The 18,524-nt window shown below is 35.4% G+C and overlaps 1 protein-coding gene across 1 annotated transcript in view; it reads right to left on the bottom strand.

The window, feature by feature from the left end:
• Positions 1–4,709: 4,709 nt before the first annotated feature.
• The window catches only part of SLC15A5 (solute carrier family 15 member 5), a 67,867-nt gene continuing 54,052 nt past the window's right edge, over positions 4,710–18,524 (bottom strand). The window contains 2 exon segments of the mRNA XM_016140574.2: positions 4,710–4,864; positions 9,001–9,106. Of these exon segments, the coding sequence (XP_015996060.2) occupies positions 4,717–4,864; positions 9,001–9,106 (254 nt within the window). The 3' untranslated portion in view covers positions 4,710–4,716.

Here is an 18,524-nt window from a genome sequence, read left to right as displayed (position 1 = left end):
TCTGGTAGAACTACTGCCTTGCTCTTTGCATAAATGTCGTTAAATGTGCTCCTGACTTGCTGCTTCCACGGTATTAGATACTTGTCATAGGCTATTGACTCATTACTGTATTTATATGAGATTTGGTCACTTGTGGTTTAACAGGTTTAAGAAGCAGCCTGATTCCCAGTCAGTAAATGAATTCAAACCTGTCTAAGATGGATGATAGATTAGGGTTTGGGTGCTATTATTATTTAATAGTTAGTAAGGTCTCTGAGTGGACGAGTGACAGTGTATCACTTTGGGATGTGATCTTGGCTGTCAAATGACATTTATTCTAGACAACCTTAGTGGGACACATAGCCAGAGAGAGAGAGAGAGAGAGAGAGAGAGAGAGAGAGAGAAAGAGAGACTGAGTCATGTCATCACTGTTCTTGATTATCTTTGACAATTTTACGCTCTCTGGAGAACAGGCCTGGAGGAATTCCAGGGAATATTTGCATTAATGCTAAGGAAGTGGAGAGCCCAGCTGACCTCAGGTTCCCATCTTGATCTAATGATGACTATTTTATTTGAGAAAAAGATGGCTTACGTTGTGGTTTAAAGAACACTGGAAAAGTATCCAAACACGCTTCCATGGAACCTGAAATTCTGCCTTTAGACACATACCTTTAGGTTTAAGCAGGAGACAGTAATTATTCACAAGAGGGGAGGGAGGGACTACAACCTAGAGGTGTTAAGAATCGCTGTTGTTTCAATCCAGCAATTCCTGATGGAAGGAGTCATATTCTTGTGTGTTGGGACAGAAAAAGACTGAAATCTATTGAGCTAACATATTCTCTTCCCTGGAATCCCCCTGAGAGTATATAAAAATATACCGTGAATAACAACTGCACTGGGAGACACTTATGTAGAGAGGTCTAGGCCCCAGATTTTGCAGCCAGACTACCTGGGTCTAAAGTTTTACTCTGTCCATAGTGCCTGTATAACCTTTGGAAAGGTATTAACTCCTCTATGCTTCACGTTTCTTATCTGTAAAGTGAATTAACAATTGTATTTAGCTCATAGGGTTATTGTGATGATTAGATGGGCTAATATACCAAAAACACTTAGAACAGTGTCTTTCACTTAGCAAGTATTAGAGGAGTCTTCACAATTATTAATAATATTTTGGGAAGCAAATTTGTTTTTCTCAAATTGTTCTTTTTAAAGACAGTTTGGAATTTCCTGTAGCACATCCAGAGCATTGATGAAAGGAGAAGAAAAGGATGTTTTTGACCCTCAGATGACCCTCCGCACCCCCAGATGTGGTCAGTCTGGGTGGTGCAGAGGGTGTTTCTGATAGCCTAAGATCCACATGGGGTCAGTGCATGGCCTCACAGAGGAAGTCGATTGAACGGGAAGAAATGTGAGAAAGATGTTTGTTTTTTATTAACCATTTTGTCAGGGTCTCTAACCCCAAGTGAGCTTTCCTTTTATTCTTGTTCCTTTTTGGATGATGTAGAGAGTGTTTTGCCTAAGTGGTTGGGGATGATCCAGTGTTGGTGACATTTTGAGTGATGTTTGTAGAAGAAACTGATACTTTAGAAACAGACCAAAGTTCAAGTCCTATCTGTGATATCTACTATCTCTGTGACTCTTGATCAGTCATGTAATGCCTTGGAGTTGCAATGTTCTCATTTACAAAATGGGCATGCCAAAATGTGCCTCCCTCCTAGAGGCTCGGTGCTAATCAAATGTGATGATTTGTGTGACAGCAACTTGTAAACTGTAAAGGGTGACATAGACATGAGTGGTTATTATTAGTGTGGTTCCTTTCATTTCCCTGTTATCTACAAGCAGACCTGAATTTTAGCAGCACCTGTGTGCTGTCATCGCTTGGCTCTTAGTTTTATTTTTACTCATAAGCCTGTGACAGGTCATTGTACTCCAGCTTCTCTCACAGTGGAGATGGTATATATGCTCATTGCCAGACTGGCTCTGGGTACAAACACTGAAGCTCTGTTCTCACAAAATAAGGAATCTTGATAGTGTTCAGAAGGGGTGATTCTCCCTCCTTCAATTTATAAATCATGCAATATTAACAGGAAACTTTTGGGAAGGATGAGCTGTTTTTTTGGTGATACCGTTACTTTGATAGTTGATAAAACACTCTCAGAAATCAAGAGAATTAGAGATTGGTCAGGATGAATCAATGCTATAAATCAAGATTATCTGAAGGGAATTTGAGAGAGAAGGAATTAAGGCAAACAAAGAGATAGCAAAGGGAAATATCCGAGAGCGTGGACAAATTTACCAACTTCTAGGTTTCCTAGTACTATTAAAAAAAATCACTCCTATGCAACTATTTCACTAGCAAATTTATATAATAAGAATATAGTTCTCTTGATTTTGTATACAGGCTCAACATACTGACTTTTGGCTGCATTTAATTCAAGTGCTACAAGAAAAAAAAAGAGGAAAAAGATGTCCCTGTCAGTTGTGGACAGAATCAGATGGGGGTCAGACTTGTGCTCGTGGGTCACAGGAAACATCCTCAGATATGTTGCCTTTTGGGTCTGGATCATAGACAGAAGTAGGGCACAGACGGTGCCTATTAGGGAAGACTTCATTTTCCCCGTCTTTTACTACCGAAAAACGGAGCAAATGAGTGGCTGGGTACAGACCGTTGGCACCAAGTGACTGGGAGTAAATGGAACACTGCAGGGACACAGAACTTTGCCCGCCGCTGAGCATATTACTGGAGAAATACAGTGCAGACCCAGCAGGCTTCTGCAAACAACGCATCCCTTTAAGTTAATTGGTGTTATATAGAAGCTGAAATGCTCTGCTTATTTACAAAGCTACGGATTTATGTAAAGCAAAACCAATTACACTTAATGCCTAAACTATTCCAGGTGCTCAACGATAATGTTGCTAGGCACTAGAGAAGAAACTGCTGTGTGAACGCATCCTGTTCCGAATGGAAGCATGTGTAGTTACTGCAATTTAGCTAATCACGAGTGTCAACCCCAATGTGAGAATTCTAAGCTCTTTTGGTGTTTGCTTTAGGTCAACTTTATAATTCTGTAGATCTCTTTTCATCTCTAAGGACGAGTGAAAGCATAATGAGCACTTTTTTCTATTACGGTGTAGAAATTAGGAGGGGAAGGCTCATTTTTTGGAAAAGAAAAACAGCAAAATAAGACAGACCCTTTTTCTAACAGTGAGAGAGACTGTTAGAGCTTCTCACTTGTACTGAGGTGAGATGTTTAAAGGTTTCTTGATCTTTTGGGTGTTCATTAAACCCAAATTGCAAACTTGGCATTTAACCTTTTGCAGCAAACAAAGCGTTTGAGGCATACGGGGGTGGGGGTGGGGACGGGGGGGGGGTTGGCCTCACTATTTTGTCAGAGAACAAACGCTTAAAAAAAAGAAGGATTTGAAAAGTTACAGAGCAAGAATTTATGTCTGAAGAGCTAGTCTTTCCGCTTGTCCTCAAAATAAGCAAGCAAACAACAACAACAAAATAGTTTGAGTAAGAGAAACACCTGGTGCTTTACAGCTGCTCTTTTGCAATTAAACATGCATATCATACCTAATCAAGATGAATAAATCTTTTATCCTACAGATCTAAAATAATTTAAGCATACACAGGGGAGGTGCTTAATTGCAGAATCATTTACAGTCAGCTGATAAACCCACTGATCCTATCCAGCATGGACTATTTGGGAAAGAAGTGGGGCTTGAACTTTAGGTAGCATAAGAATAATGGGTATGTTTGCTAAAACCACTGATTCCGAGAAAAAGATTTGGGTTAAGGAGGTCTGTGGTAGGGGCTGGAAAGATGTGTCTGAAGCAGGTGGCCTTTAACTAAACTTTGACGTGCACTGCTACAAAGTTACAGGACATTAGTTTTATTTGACTTTTTCTTTTTTAATGAGTTTCCACATTTCTTCGCTTACACAGGAAGAATCTCTTTTGGAAGACAATTTTCTGAATGCATCTGAAATGGTAGCATTGGTGACCTAAAGATGTCATTTGGGTTAGAGAATCCCTTTAAGCATCTCTATTTGATTTGACCACTTATTCTTCTCTCAGCGTTCATTTAACCTTCCTTAATTTTTTTCTTTCCTTTAACCTTAATTACCCGTCATTTACACTTATTATACAACTTCAGCATATGGGTATTCTTTCTATGGTAAGAAAGAATTATACTTCTAGTTCGGTAACATTGCTTTTTAATTCTGAGAAAATCTTCTTAGTTCATATCTTGATATAGTAAAATCGTATGTAGATTTATTATTTTCTCAGACATAAATAGTATATGGTCACAATGCCTGGCATGTAATAAGTGCTCAATAAGTGTATTAAGAGGACAAATATAACATACTGTTATTTCGATTTTAATGGCACATTAAAACTCAAAAAAAAACCCCACCATATATGTTGCTTTTAATAGCAGAACCATTGTAAAAAGTTGTGAAATATTGTGATGTATACAAAACTGTCACTTTGTTGTCACAGAGTAATCATCTAGACTTTGAAATTACTTTATTAATTCTAATGTATAACATATTAAGGTAAAAGTATAACAGTCTACTAGAGGACTTATAATTAGTCTTTATAAATAAATTACACAGATAGTATTCATAAAGCCACTTCCATATATATTAGCTCGAACTAAAATGTATAAAGTATTAGCTGAAGAAAACAATGAATACTTTGCTCATAAGACAGGTGGTATCGAATACAGTTTCATAGGGCTGTCTCCCAAAGATCAATACTCGAAGAAAATTCCTGTGTACTGCCATAAAATTTCAGAGACTGTTCATGGAGGAGAAGTGTTTCTTCAAGATTACTTTCACTGATGTTCTGGGCATTAAAATGATTTAGATTACAATATCTAAAAAAGAAAGAAAGAAAGATTTTTTTAGGACCAGATGTAGATGACTTGATAAATCATTTGCTTTCCTCCTGTGCTTGTCTACCTTATATCATGGGCCCATAGATACTGGCACAATGGTAATGATTATTTAAGAACACCGCTCACTGGAACAGTCTTTATAAAACGACAGTTTTAGTGCATATTAAGGTGTCTCGTAAGAACCTTTAGATGGCGCTCTTTAACAACCTGCAGTGAGTCTGACAACCAGAGACTGTGAAGTCTGAAGCCCTAACAACTTTACAGATTTCATGGCAGCCAAGACTCATTCACGAAGGGTTTATCAGACACATTAGGGATTTGTAAATTTGGCACTGAGACTATGTGGAAAACAACAAGAAATCCATGAATATATTTCTAGGTGTGCCCTCTATCCCTGACCCATGAAAAACCTGGTTTCCCTGAATGTCTTTTAAGTGCCAGGCACCATGCTAGGGCACTAAGCTCACCCTAACTTGTTGATTCTCATTACAATCCTGGAATGATGGAATCATCCCCATTTCACAGATGAGGAAACTGAAGTTCTGAGAGGTCAGATAACTTTCTTGGAGTTCATATGAATAGAAGTTGGCAGAGCCTGGGTTTGGAATAAGAACCTCTTACTACTCAGAATCCTGGTCTTCTCTCTCTATAGCATGCTGCCTCTAAAGACAATTTTCTTTAACACTTTTGAGTGAGCTCCAGGGGCACCGGAATTTCAGACTGCTTTATTTACTGCTGTATTCCTAGTATCTTGTCTACAGCAGATGTCTAATATGATTTGTTGAATGCACAAATGAATATGAGTTATAAGTTCAGTTTTATCAAATACACATAAGTCCGTGGGATAAGACATTTATTTTTGACTCGTAAAGATTTCCAAACCTAATTTTACCTTCTTTACCTTATCAATAGTTTGCTAAAAAAAATAGCTGAAAGAGGAGAATGTGCATGAATAACTGGTCATCTGTCTCTGATTTGTGTCTCTTTTAATAATTGTTGCAGGTTAGACACAAAAGACTACTAGTATTATTGACAAAACAAATACAATAATAGATACTAACTTTTTAAGATGTGTTATACAACATTAGAGGGACAGTAGGGTTGTTATAAAAACAAACACCCTTTGCCACTACTCCCGAAAACATCTATACTATCTTTTTCTTTTAGCATCCAGTATGGTATGTGTATGTATATTAAGCACTATCGAGATGCTTATCTAATATTTTTCAGCAAGTAAAAGGAATTTCTTCTGTCTACTTTATTTACCCGCAACCTGGAAAGCCTCAGATATGACATGTCACCATGGTCCTATTTCAGATTCGATTGAGGAGGACTCAAATATAAACAGTCAGGGAGGAGGGATTTTTGTTTGTTTGTTTGTTTAGTTGCTTGGTTGTTTTAAGTCTGGTCTGACATTCTGTACTCAGATGATATCCCAGTGACCCTGACAAGGTAGTTTGGTTCTAGGACTTACACCAGGATTCCATTACACTAATAAAAACTTGGTGGCAGACACCAATCTTTCTTAAATTCCATATGGTTTCTTGTCTGACTCTTTTGGCTTGGCCTGTCTCATCCCAATGGAGGATTGATAGCCAAGACAATGTGTGCCTTTGCTCTCATATAGTTGGTTCTAGCCACTTAATCTCTGCAGGCAAATTTTCCAGGCTTTTTTTCTACTAATATGTGACATCTATTTTCCTGTAGAGTGTCTGATTAACAGGTGATGGTAGGTATAGTTACTTTAACTGAAGAGACTGGTTTCCTCCCTACCTATCAGAGTTAAGGGGTTGTCAGAGACCAAGCAGAGGGCTCCTCTATGGTGCTTAGAAGCAGCAGAGTATAGGAGAAATTATAGGCTTTAGAGACAAACAAACTTGGGTCCAAATCTTAGTTGCGTGAACTTACTCAAATTACTTACCTAGATTCTTACTTTGGTTTTCTTACATACAATGATAAGAGCTACGTAATGAGAAGGGGTAGAGATTAAATGAGATTATTTGTATATTTAGACAGTATGCTAATACTGTCTAAATATAGAAGTACTCAACACATGGAAGTTTAATTTTTTCCCTTCCCGATCTCTCTTTTGTTTCCTTCCCTCAAAAAATATGCAGAAAAAGCAAAAGATAGTTTATAGGAGTTGGAGATATAGTAAAAAATTAGATTTATTTTTAAATAAACCCAGTATTACCACTTCTCATATTTGGTTCCCTCTCATATTTGGTTCCTCCAATCTCTTGTGCTTTGTATATTTTCATCCTTGCCTCCTTCTCAGCACCATACTCTACCATCTCCCACTTCTTTTTAGTAACTCATTTGCTTAACATTCTCTAAGAAAGAGTCACACTAAATTGTTAATTCAAGCTCCATGTAGATTGCTACTTTGCTTTCTTCAATTCTACTTTTCTAGTGCCTGGAACAATCTTATTATGTTGGTTGAATGAATGGAGGAATGAATAGATGAGTGAGTAAACCCCTGAGCTAATAGATTCTGGTTACAGTGCTAATTCTACCTGAACTCAGCCCATAATCATGGTTATCTTGGCCATACCTCAACATGAGTCTAGGATAAAAATAAAAAAAAGGAAGAAGAAAGGAGCATAATGCAAAGTATGAGGCTATTATTGTTACTATTACTAACATTTGAGGACATTTACTCATCCTCACAATAACTTCGGGATGCAGTTACTATTCTTATTGTTTCCATCTTACAAATGAAGAAACTGAGGCTTAGCAAAGTTAAATAGCTTCCTGAAGTTTATATAGCTAAGTTGTGGAACTGAATTCAACTGGGCTGACTCTGGAGACTGCCTTTTATACTACTTCATGAAAGACAAGGGTCAAATCTTACCATGGGACAAAAAATAAAAATCGAGAAATAGTACAAATGTGTGAGCATTGGCAGATGGGCACCACTTAAGTGTTTGGAAGCAATGGATGGAGGGGAAAGAGGCTTTGCCTTCAGCTCCAGTTTTTGTTGACCGTTTTGCTGCAAAGCTGAGGACATTGTTGTTGGATCCTTCTACAAGGTTTTCTAATTTGGTTTTCAATCTGAGAATGAGAAACATTTCAGGGGAATTATATATTACAGAGGGTCAGTTTGACCGTTTACACATTTTGGAAGTTAAAAAACTTTAAATTCTGGTAGACTTTGGATTTTGTCATTAATTCTGTGATTTAAGTGTCCCTCTCCTATACTGGACCATAAGCTCCATGAAAGCAAGAGCATAGGTGGCACTATACATTATTGACTTACTGAATTTATATTTTTCTAGTTGACTACAGTACCTATCACATAACTGATGGCCCAAAAGTAATTTATTAGGTGAATAAAAGAATGGTTTGAGCAAAGGAGAAGTGGCAATGGATGGGTTAAATATGACTAAACAGATAAATGAATGGAGAGAAGTGAGGAAAATGAAGATCTGTTTCATTCCCATTATGTGGTAGATATTATGCTGGCCTTTTATCAGGATTCATCTCCCCAAAGCCCACAAGAGGTTGGTATTATTGTTTTTATTGTTACATGTGTGAAAACAGAGGCTCAGAGAGGTTAGGCAATTTGCTCAAAAGCACACAGCCATCCAAGAATATGTCAGTGAGAGAGAGAGGTGCACTGAATTGGATAAATGGTGGATGAAACATATTAAGTCACTGAATGGTCTCAGGTGACTGGCTAAATGATTTTGCCCAGTTTGTTATTGACCTTGAAATGGTCACTGCTGATTTAAAGTCCTGAGTGGAATCTAAATCTTAAGCATCATTAGATTTCTAGCTATTTATTTAATGATATTTGTTTTTAATGATAATGATTCATTCATTATTATTACCAAAATGGTTATTTCTAATTCAAAAGTAGTACTACATAGTGGAGGAAAAAATTCTTGCTTTAGAACATGTTTCAGAATCAGGTAAAGCATTGTTTTATTATAAGGGTTGATGGAAAAAATGAAGCCTAAATCAAAAGTTTTGCTCTGAATAATCTATTAAATTTCTCCAAAATGCTAATTTGTCCAGTTATGGTGTACAGGAATCCTGTTGGCTCAGTGACGGTTTTGAGATCAATATTTCATGAACTCAGAAATTGTTCATCCTACCACACACATACTTACCTTTGTGAAATACTCCAGAATCCCAGGACATTCAACAACGTTAACGATGCCAAGAAGAAGAAGCTTTCTAAATTGCCTTTGTTTAATGTGTTTGGAAACCAATTGCCTGTTTGGAACAAATGTAATTGTTATTCAACTGCAGAGTTGTAAGTTTCTGTGAATATTTTATCATTCCACATTTCATAGAGCTTTATTTGCTTCAATAACATCTACACAGCAGAAAAAGCTCATCTGAAGCTCATTGTCAAAATTTATTTAATTCTGTAAATAACAGTAAAATGACAAGCAAAGCACCCCAAATAATTTAAAGGTCAGAAAAACTTAATTTACATAACACAATTTAAGTTTCAGAAGAATGGGGCTGTAAAAGTAACTCTGATTATCCTATTAATTTTCAGGAACCATGTTCGTCTTATTCATTCCTATATTTCTAGTATCTAGAACAATGCCTGGCATGTAGGGATTATTTAATAAACATACATTGAATGAATGAAAAATAGTTGCCATGACCAGGTAATCTTATGCATAAGCTAATTGTAAAGTTAGTGACATAATATGTGTAAATACCAGATATTACATTATTTTGGAAATTTATATATATCCAGTGTTACTTTATTATAATATCAAAGACCCTATTGATCAGGTTACTTGCAATCTCTGGTTGACATGAAGATATTCTTTTGAACTGGTGAATTATTTCTTCAATTTAATACTTCTAAATAAGATATCCTCACTTCCTTCTGATGTGAATTTGGTTATATATGAAACTATTACATGAGTGTATATAAACTATTTAGGATTCAAAATAATTGTTTTACTTTGCTTCTAAATTTAACTTTTGCTTTGGATTTTTGCTATAACGCTCTTTAAATATCTAAAATCTCTCTCTCTCTTTCTCTGTTTATCTGTATTATCTTTCTCTAAACACATTCAATTTTTCTTTAGTGAGTTTTGAGATATTATTTGATATAATGCATTACATATGCATCACTTATTTTTATGTAATACTTTTTAAATCAGCAGTAGAATCTTAGTGTTAACAAATAATTACAGATATACAGAATGTTTAAAAAATTATTTAAAGGCAACAATCTCTTCAGAGAGAACTTAAATTCGATTGCAATTTTGAATGGGCAGAATATTTCCAAAAAATGCTAGGCATTATGAGAACAAAAATTGATTATTTTTGAACAGTCAGATGCCAAGGTTTTTGACATTTTCTTGCTTTTTTTTATAGGAGCAGCTCTGACAATTGGTTGTGAAGAGGAGTGTAGGATCAGAGTAATCAGTCTATGTGCCAATAGACTTGATTTTCAGTGCCATCTTTGGCACATGGCTTGTGGGTTGATTCTTGAACTAGAAAATGGTTCTTGGCCTCTCCTTTGACAGTACATACTTTTAAATGGGATTTGAATTAAATGCTCTGTTCAAGGTTGATAGTCAGCAAGTGCATAAGTATGACAGCTGTGATTAATTGTGCCACTTCCCATTTAAAGCTGTTTCTCCTCTGTCATTTAACTTCTCAATGACTATTATTATGGATCAACCATGAAAATTAGCTTGTGTCCATTATAGTCTAGGACCTATAAATGAAATGTGGTATTGAGTTTAAAGCTATTTTGTAAGTTCTACTTCCCCATTTTATCAATTTGTGTTCCATTACAATAGAAATTTATGATTTTATTGCTATATTGACATAATGCCTTCATCTGATATTTAGGAGCATTTTCACTGGATATTTCTGTCTCTGCCTGGCTATTGAATATTTTGTAGCCCTTCGTGTGTGTGTGTGTGTGTGTGTGTGTGTGTGTGTGTGTGTGTGTGTAGAAATTAAAATTTTGATTGTACTTGAACGTGGAGGGGAGTTGGGGTGGAAGTCAAGGTAACGTGAGATAACACCACATATATTTTCAGCAAGAGCTAACCCATCTGCTAAGCCTATTCAAACAGTCATTTTTTTTATTTCTCTTGCATTAATATCCCAATCATAATTCTGCCCTTTTCATTTCACATCAGCATTTTGCATGTCATATGATTATACCATTTTATCACCATGTTTCTCTGGCTAGAGTAAGAGGAGTTTGCCCGATGTATGTGAAGCCTTAGAATTAACATGACATTAATTCTTCTTGGAGCATGAATTTTGGTTCATAATAAGTAATTGAAAAAACTATCTTTATATTATAACAAAGTCAGATGAGGGAGAAGAATATAAATTTTGTATGATCTTTAAAGGTAAAACATAATATTTCTAAGAAATTGTCCAATTACAGCAAATACCAGCCTATCAGGAGACAGCACCACATCTCCCTGGGTGTGCCAGGGTGCTTGTGTCTGTCATTGGGGATACTGTGGTGGGCACAGATGAGAAGCACTGTGACTTGGTATTATGGGCATGTGGGGTGACAGAAGGATGTCTTAATAGAGAGGTTCTAGAAAGGCAGTGGAAATTCATGAGTAAAACAAAACATTTTGTGAGTGGAATTATTTTAAAAATAAAATGAAAGATTGCCATATCATCTATTCGGACTCCTGATAACACTCTTATATGTCTTCACAAATACCATTTTTTGAGTTCAGTTTTCTTCCTAATGCTGATTTTCATTCTAGTCCTAGATTTTTGCCTTATTTAGCTATAATTTAACATTCTTTGTGTAGCTGATTTATATAGTGCTCTTCGAAGTAAAAATAATCATCACCTGAGTTGACAGCATGGAATACCAGTAGCATCAGGTTGGAAAAAGAGATTCATTATGAAACCTAAAATTTGCTTTATTTATGTAGAGATTGTCTATGCAAAGACATAGCATTGGGTATAGAAAGATATAGAAAGAGATGGGCTTTGGAGTCAGAGAGACTTTTGAAGTCAAATATTGTTTCTATTTTTTAACAGTTTTGTTGTTGGGCATTTGCCCAAGTGGACCACTTTAGCCTTGATTCTCTAAAATAACAACAATACCACTCTTACTGAGCTGTTATGGGAAGTAAAAGAGATAATAGATGTCAATGGTTAGATACAGAGGAGGCACTCCATAAACATTAGATTATCTGCTCCACATACCTACTTTTGAGGTATTTCATACAAAATCACATAGCCTCCCTGAGCTTGATCTTGGGCCCATTTCCTGTCAGATATTTCTTCATGTTCTATGTGCCATTTTTTAAATCATTATCCAAGGACTGGTTGTAAAATGTTCCATTTAACTTTGTCAGTTGACTCAGCTCTTAGGTACTATAACTTTATTTTAGTAGCTTATAAACTTTTATCGTCGTAATTCACATTTGTGCTATTTTTCATCTGACATTTCTAGTAGCTGATTGAAATCAGGAGCATCCTTGAAAAAGGAGCTAAAGAGAAGACTTTAGGTCTAGAATGGAACTAACTAAACTTCTCCAGATCTTAGGTGGATAGGAAAGTTAACAATATGAGAAAAAAATGTGCCACATAAAGAGTCTGGGATCATCAGTAAGTGCCATTTGTTAATATTCACAGTGAACCCTAGCTAAATAGTTTAATAGTATAACCAGCTAGTTAGTAATGAGACCATTGAGATAATAGAACACATAAAATAATTTGGACTTATTCAGAAGTTTCCCAAATACTTCTTGTTCAGATAGATTTATTTGTTCATTTAAAAATTGTTTAAGAAATTTTCACCAGGAAATAGACATTCCAAGCTGCTCAAGAAGAAGATTCCTGTATTAGTAGGGGAGACACGCAAATAGGTAATTACTCTGGGATATTAGCCCTAATAGGTACTAAATAAACTATCCCTATTTGTCTTAAATTATTTTGATCATTTAGGAAATAAAGGGACTAAAGAATTATCTAGACCAGTTCTTGTATTTTGTAGATTAAAGAGTATAGGCACAAAGAGGCAAAGCGAATCATCACTCAGCAAAATCCTCATCCTCTTACTCTTATGACAATTGCACCCTGATATCCCTCGTTGATGCTAATGGAACTACCACTTTTATGACTTTCCTTAACATCTTCTCAACAGTTTAAAAATGACTGAACAGCGGTCTTTGAAATAGCTTGCCCTAAATATCCTCTAAAATACCTAAGACAATGTTTTTACCTAAATCATGGGATTGACATTCAACCAATTGTGAGAGTCTTGGAGTCATTTACACAAATTTAAGGCTTTTGAAATTGAATTGAGAAACATATGGTGACCTACATATGCTGTGATACTATAAAATGCACAAAGTTGTTAATATGAAAGAGGAATATACTTTATTTCTGCCCCATATTATAACCTGTATTGTAAGGCCCAAAATTTCACATGTTGTCTTTATGTCTTCAATCCTCACAGGGCCTTCAAGGCTTAACCACATGTTTTCCTTCCCTCATTAGATGTGCTTCCCACCCAGCTAGAAATTCTACCCATCTGGTTTGTTTCCTTACTAAACAGACCAGCAGCTCTCTCCTCAGTCCCCAATCTAACAGCTTTCACTTCCCTACCAGACTTCAACATTATTCAAGCAAGGAATCACATCTTTCTGCAGGAACTAGGGGGTTCACCTCATCATTCTGCTGCCACAAGCCTGCCCCCTACAAGATTCTACTTGTTCACTCTGTTCCCCTGTGTAACTCCCATTTGAATGTTCTCCTCCCTTGGGCTGTGAGTATATGTACTAAGAAACTACTGTCAGTCTCATCTGCATAGTGTCATGTTTTCAACCATCTTATACTATCTAGGTTGAGGATCCCTCTGTCACCAAGGGGATGAAGAGGAGGTGGCTAGAACATACCCTCACCACAGAAAACAATGTCAGTTCTAGAGAGAATATTAGTAGCTACTGTTGCTCTAATGCATAATTATTGTTTGGGGGAGAAGTATCTCCTCCATATATGCTGCTAACCGGTACCCAGAGCTATTAAACTACATCAGGGAGTACAATTTCCATACACCATGAGACAAGAATGGGAGCATGACACAATCAGAGGATACCACATCTAAAAAATATATTTCCTAGGCAGAGTTATACACCAGCCAGGTATAAATCAAAATGACCTCACCTGCCAATCATTGGAGAATGCCTTTGGAACCACCTCATCATGACCCAAATATAATGCAGACATTCTCACTTCGGGGTCCTTTTTTGCCCTTCTGGGCTCTTTTGTTGGTGGTCTTTTTGTTGGTTACACCACTGGGACCATGGGCCTCTTGGAGGCATACCTAGTCTTTATCTATGTGCTTCCTTGAGGCATTTTTTTCTTTCTAAAATATATTTGTAATAAAATTACTAAATCTCAATGACCTGTGATTCTTCACTGCCATCATTTGAGGAAGAACCAAGGGAAAATGCTAATTACATGCCTGCGCCATTGTTATCCCTCTCCCTGCCCGCTACAGTTGGGGTGACACTGAACTTCCATCGGCCCCAACGGTGACAACTTTGCATCCTTGGATTCCCAATCATGGATTGAAAATACTGTTTTCTATCCTTGGTTGGTTGAATCCAAGGATGCAAAACCCATAAATACAAAGGACCAGCTGTATTCATTGAAAAAAAAATTGCATATAGTGGACCATGTCGTTCAAACTTGTGTTATTCAAGGGTCACCTCTAGTTGATCAAAGAGGAAATGAAACCCACAATTATGAAATACTTGGAAAATAAAAAAAGTGAGGAAATTGAATTTATAAACTTAGGGATACAGATATAAATTCTACACAGGGGCACCTTTAAAGGGATGTGTGCTTTCATTTTTAAGGCAAGAATTATCAAACAAAGCAAAATGGAAAACCCAAGAGGCCCAAAATGGAATCACTTGCCCCTAGGAAAGCAAACTGACTTAATTGCAGTTTCAAACTCTACCAGGAATATGACCTTTAACCAGTCTGGAATTTCCTGATAAGCACTAGGTAATGTGCATGGTAGACCCCTGTCCTTCCTCCAAAGGAAGATGACCTTGCCTGAGATAATTCATTCTTTTCTTTGGCTAATAATTTTCTTGTCCCACCCATTTCTGCCTATAAAAGTCTTCCATTTTATACAGCTCCACAGAGCTCCTTTCTTTTTGCTAGATAGGATGCTGCTTGATGCATGTATCATTGAATAAAGCCAATTAGATCTTCAGATTTACTCGGTTAAATTTTGTTTTTTAACAGATCGAAAATAAAGATGAGAGCAGAAAATCAATATATGAAAGTATATTAGATTCAAGAGTTCTTAGAGCTTATTCATTGCAGAAAAACCTGTAACAAAACCTCTGACAAATCTGGTCAGAATATATAACAAAAGAAACAGGGCAGATAACAATCTTTAGTTATGAGATACTATATTAGTATCAAAAATCTTATAGAAATGGGATAATTACTTAAGAAAACATTAATTGTGAAGATTGAACAAAGAAGAAATAAAAAATCTTAATGACAAGAAATAGTGGGGGAAAAGTTACAAAGTATTATCTTTAAAAGAGACATTCGGTCCTGAATGCACCTTTTAATTTTCATATAAATAGATCTGTCCTCTAGATCTTCCCAGAGCATAGCAAAAGGATCATCAAATATTAATGCTACCAAGTATTATTTATTCCATGTAGGTAAAGATGATTTAATATTGAAAAAATCTATTAATTAAATATACTGTAATGTTGAGAGCAGTCAAAAAATCAAAAAGTGATCCCATGAGCTATTTAAGAAGCATTCGATAAAATTTAAGATGATTTATTTAAATCTTAGAAAACAAGAAATAGAGATTTTTTATGTTAAAGACTATCCTTTAAAATTATCTTTATAAACCTTCAAATATCTTAATAGAAAAATACGAGAGATTCATATTAAGTTCATGAGCAAAGTAAAACATGACTGTCTTCTAGTCTTAACATTGCCCTCAAAGTTCTGTGTCCTGATAAAGACACAAAAATAGGAGTTAATATTGGAAATACAAATAAAAAATCATATGTAAGATTAAATAATTTTGTTGTAAAACTTAAAAAGATCAACTAAATACTAATAAATTTACTAAGGAAGTTTATGAAGTTGGATGCAAGATGAACATATAAACATTAATAATTTCTCTATATAATAGTGATTATCTCAGTGAGTCGTAATGAGGGGAAGTGATTTTGTTCCTAATAGCAAAAAAAAAAAAAAAAAGAAAAAAAAAGAGCGTAAAATGCCTAAAATAGCTCCTACAAGAATGTTCAGGATATATATGTAGAAGAAAACATCTTGCTGAACGGAATTTTTAAACATTGAATAAATTTTAAAATTTATGTTATATACATAGATGGGATACTAAATATTGAAAAGGATTTTTTAAAATTAACTTTTACTTATTTTATTAAAATAAAAATAGGAAATAGAAAAATATTAGAAGAAAATTTATGCGATAATTGCCATTACCCTTTCATTATCCTCTTCTCTATAGTTTGGATTTATTTCATCAGATATTACCTTTACAGTAGAAAAATAGTGTTTTGAAATCCTTAATCGAACATACTTTCAGAAAAATTTGATTTCTAAAAATCGTTTGATTTATTGTAAAACAACTTAAAGTGGTAGTTTTCCATCACAATTGATTCTTCAGCAATTGAAGTACTGGATGGCAGTCTCGATGCTATAACTTGGAAGTTATGTGCCATCTATGAAACTGTCCTAAGATATTATTTGGGAAACCATAATACCTCAAATAACAATAACTAGTTGATTCTGAACCCTAAGACTTACTCACTTCTGTATACCCAGTGTACTCACCTCAAATATACATGGCATTGTTTTCAGTGCTACGGGATACTGCTTTTGACTGAAAGCAGATTCTATTGTCTCTTTTTGGAGGAGGAAAATAATGTTTTCCCTTTTTTACTAATTATTGTTTTATTTTGAATGTAACGGAACTTTAAAAATCTCAATATAGGCCTTTTGGAATCTCTTCAAATAATAGTTGGGTACTATGAGCCATTATTTCCTTTGAATTTCATTAGATTTTTCTTAAAGTTATTTTTTGTAATGCTGGTGATCTAGCAGATGTCAAAAATTGTTGAGAAAAAACTGAAATGGATTTTATACTTTGTTTTATTTTAGACACATTTATCACTTTGCTATGTGTTTTTTGCTTGGGAGCAAAGAAGTATGCAATTTAAAAAGATGTAACAGTCGTTCTCCAGGGCGGATGTGCTTCTGTGTCACGGGAAATAAACCCTGTGCAGCAAAAAGAGCTTTGGTATCAAGAATCCACCATTGCTATATGATGCAGGCAACTTATATAACTTTCTGAGTTCATTTTGCTCTTATATATGATGGGGCTACAATATCTACCCCCAAAGAATTGTTATAAAGATTTAATGAAATAATATCTTTGTGAAATGCATATAGCAAGGTCTGCATATAACTGACACTTAATAAATGTTAATTTCTTTCCTTCCTTCTTTCAGTAACCTGATTTAAATGCTTCATTTGAGATTCATAGCTCTCCTACCTGAGTTAATTTTTAAAACACATTAATTTTCATGATACCTGAAGGAAATAATACCTAACAACTATATTCTACTTTGACTTGTCTACCATTTTTTCATATTTGTCTAATAAGTATTCAAATTATTACCTTCAATTTACAGACAGGGAAAAGGCACAGAGAGGCTGAGCTGTTTTCCTAAAGTCATGCTAAGGAGACTGAATAAATATGTGTTGAACAAATGGGCGAACTGAGATTGGGCCCCAAATCTGCACACGCTCAATACTTTTGCTCTTATAACAGTGTCTACACGGGGACTTTAATTTGCATTTCCACTTCTTGGGAATTGTGGATTAAAATGAAGTCAAGTTGCTGTTTCCAGGAAGGGACACTGTGTCTTTCAAAATTGTGGAGAAATCACTATGCATTGTTCCGCTGAACTGCAGAGAGAAAGGGGATTGTGATATTTGGGATAACAAGCTTTCTTATAAGGGTGAGTTCTTTTTCTCGAAGAGCATTGAGAGGTAAAAACCTATCAAGATAGTGTGTTCTCATGATGATTTCAATGAATTATCATGGAAATGAGTTTCAGAAGAGAGGTAATGCTTCTTGATAATAGCCCGATAATGCCATTAGCTATGAACTGTAATTGTAATAGCATTAGTCAAATGAATATATCTGATATTAATTTGAGTGTCAACTATTTCTATAAGGTTCATCTTGTTAATTAAACATCAGCCTTGGTATTATTAATTCAGTATCTAGCCAGTACTTGCACATAGTAGGAACCTAGTATATATTTGTCGACTGAATTAACAAATCAGTCTCTAAGTGGAACTATTTAAAATAGTAAAATATTAAATTTAAGTCATAGTATGGAAATAGCAGAAACTGTTTTTGTCCAATATTTGCATGTTTGTACACACTGTTCTCTCATTTGCAACTCCTGTTAGCTAATGGTATAGACATTAATTTCAGAATTTGAGAAGAGAGGAAAGCTATTCTTATTTTTTGAATATTTGGAAGGAAATAGCCTATGCAATTTACTCCAAATTACTCACTTTAAGAATCGAGTTTGTGCCTTTCTTCCTGTGTCCTGTAGTCTTTAGACCATTT

The sequence above is a fragment of the Rousettus aegyptiacus genome, unplaced genomic scaffold, assembly GCF_014176215.1.
Source record: "Rousettus aegyptiacus isolate mRouAeg1 unplaced genomic scaffold, mRouAeg1.p scaffold_m13_p_2, whole genome shotgun sequence".
NCBI lineage: Eukaryota > Metazoa > Chordata > Mammalia > Chiroptera > Pteropodidae > Rousettus > Rousettus aegyptiacus.
The sequence above is the reverse complement of the archived record's forward strand: the minus strand, read 5'-3'. Positions and strand labels throughout refer to the sequence as shown.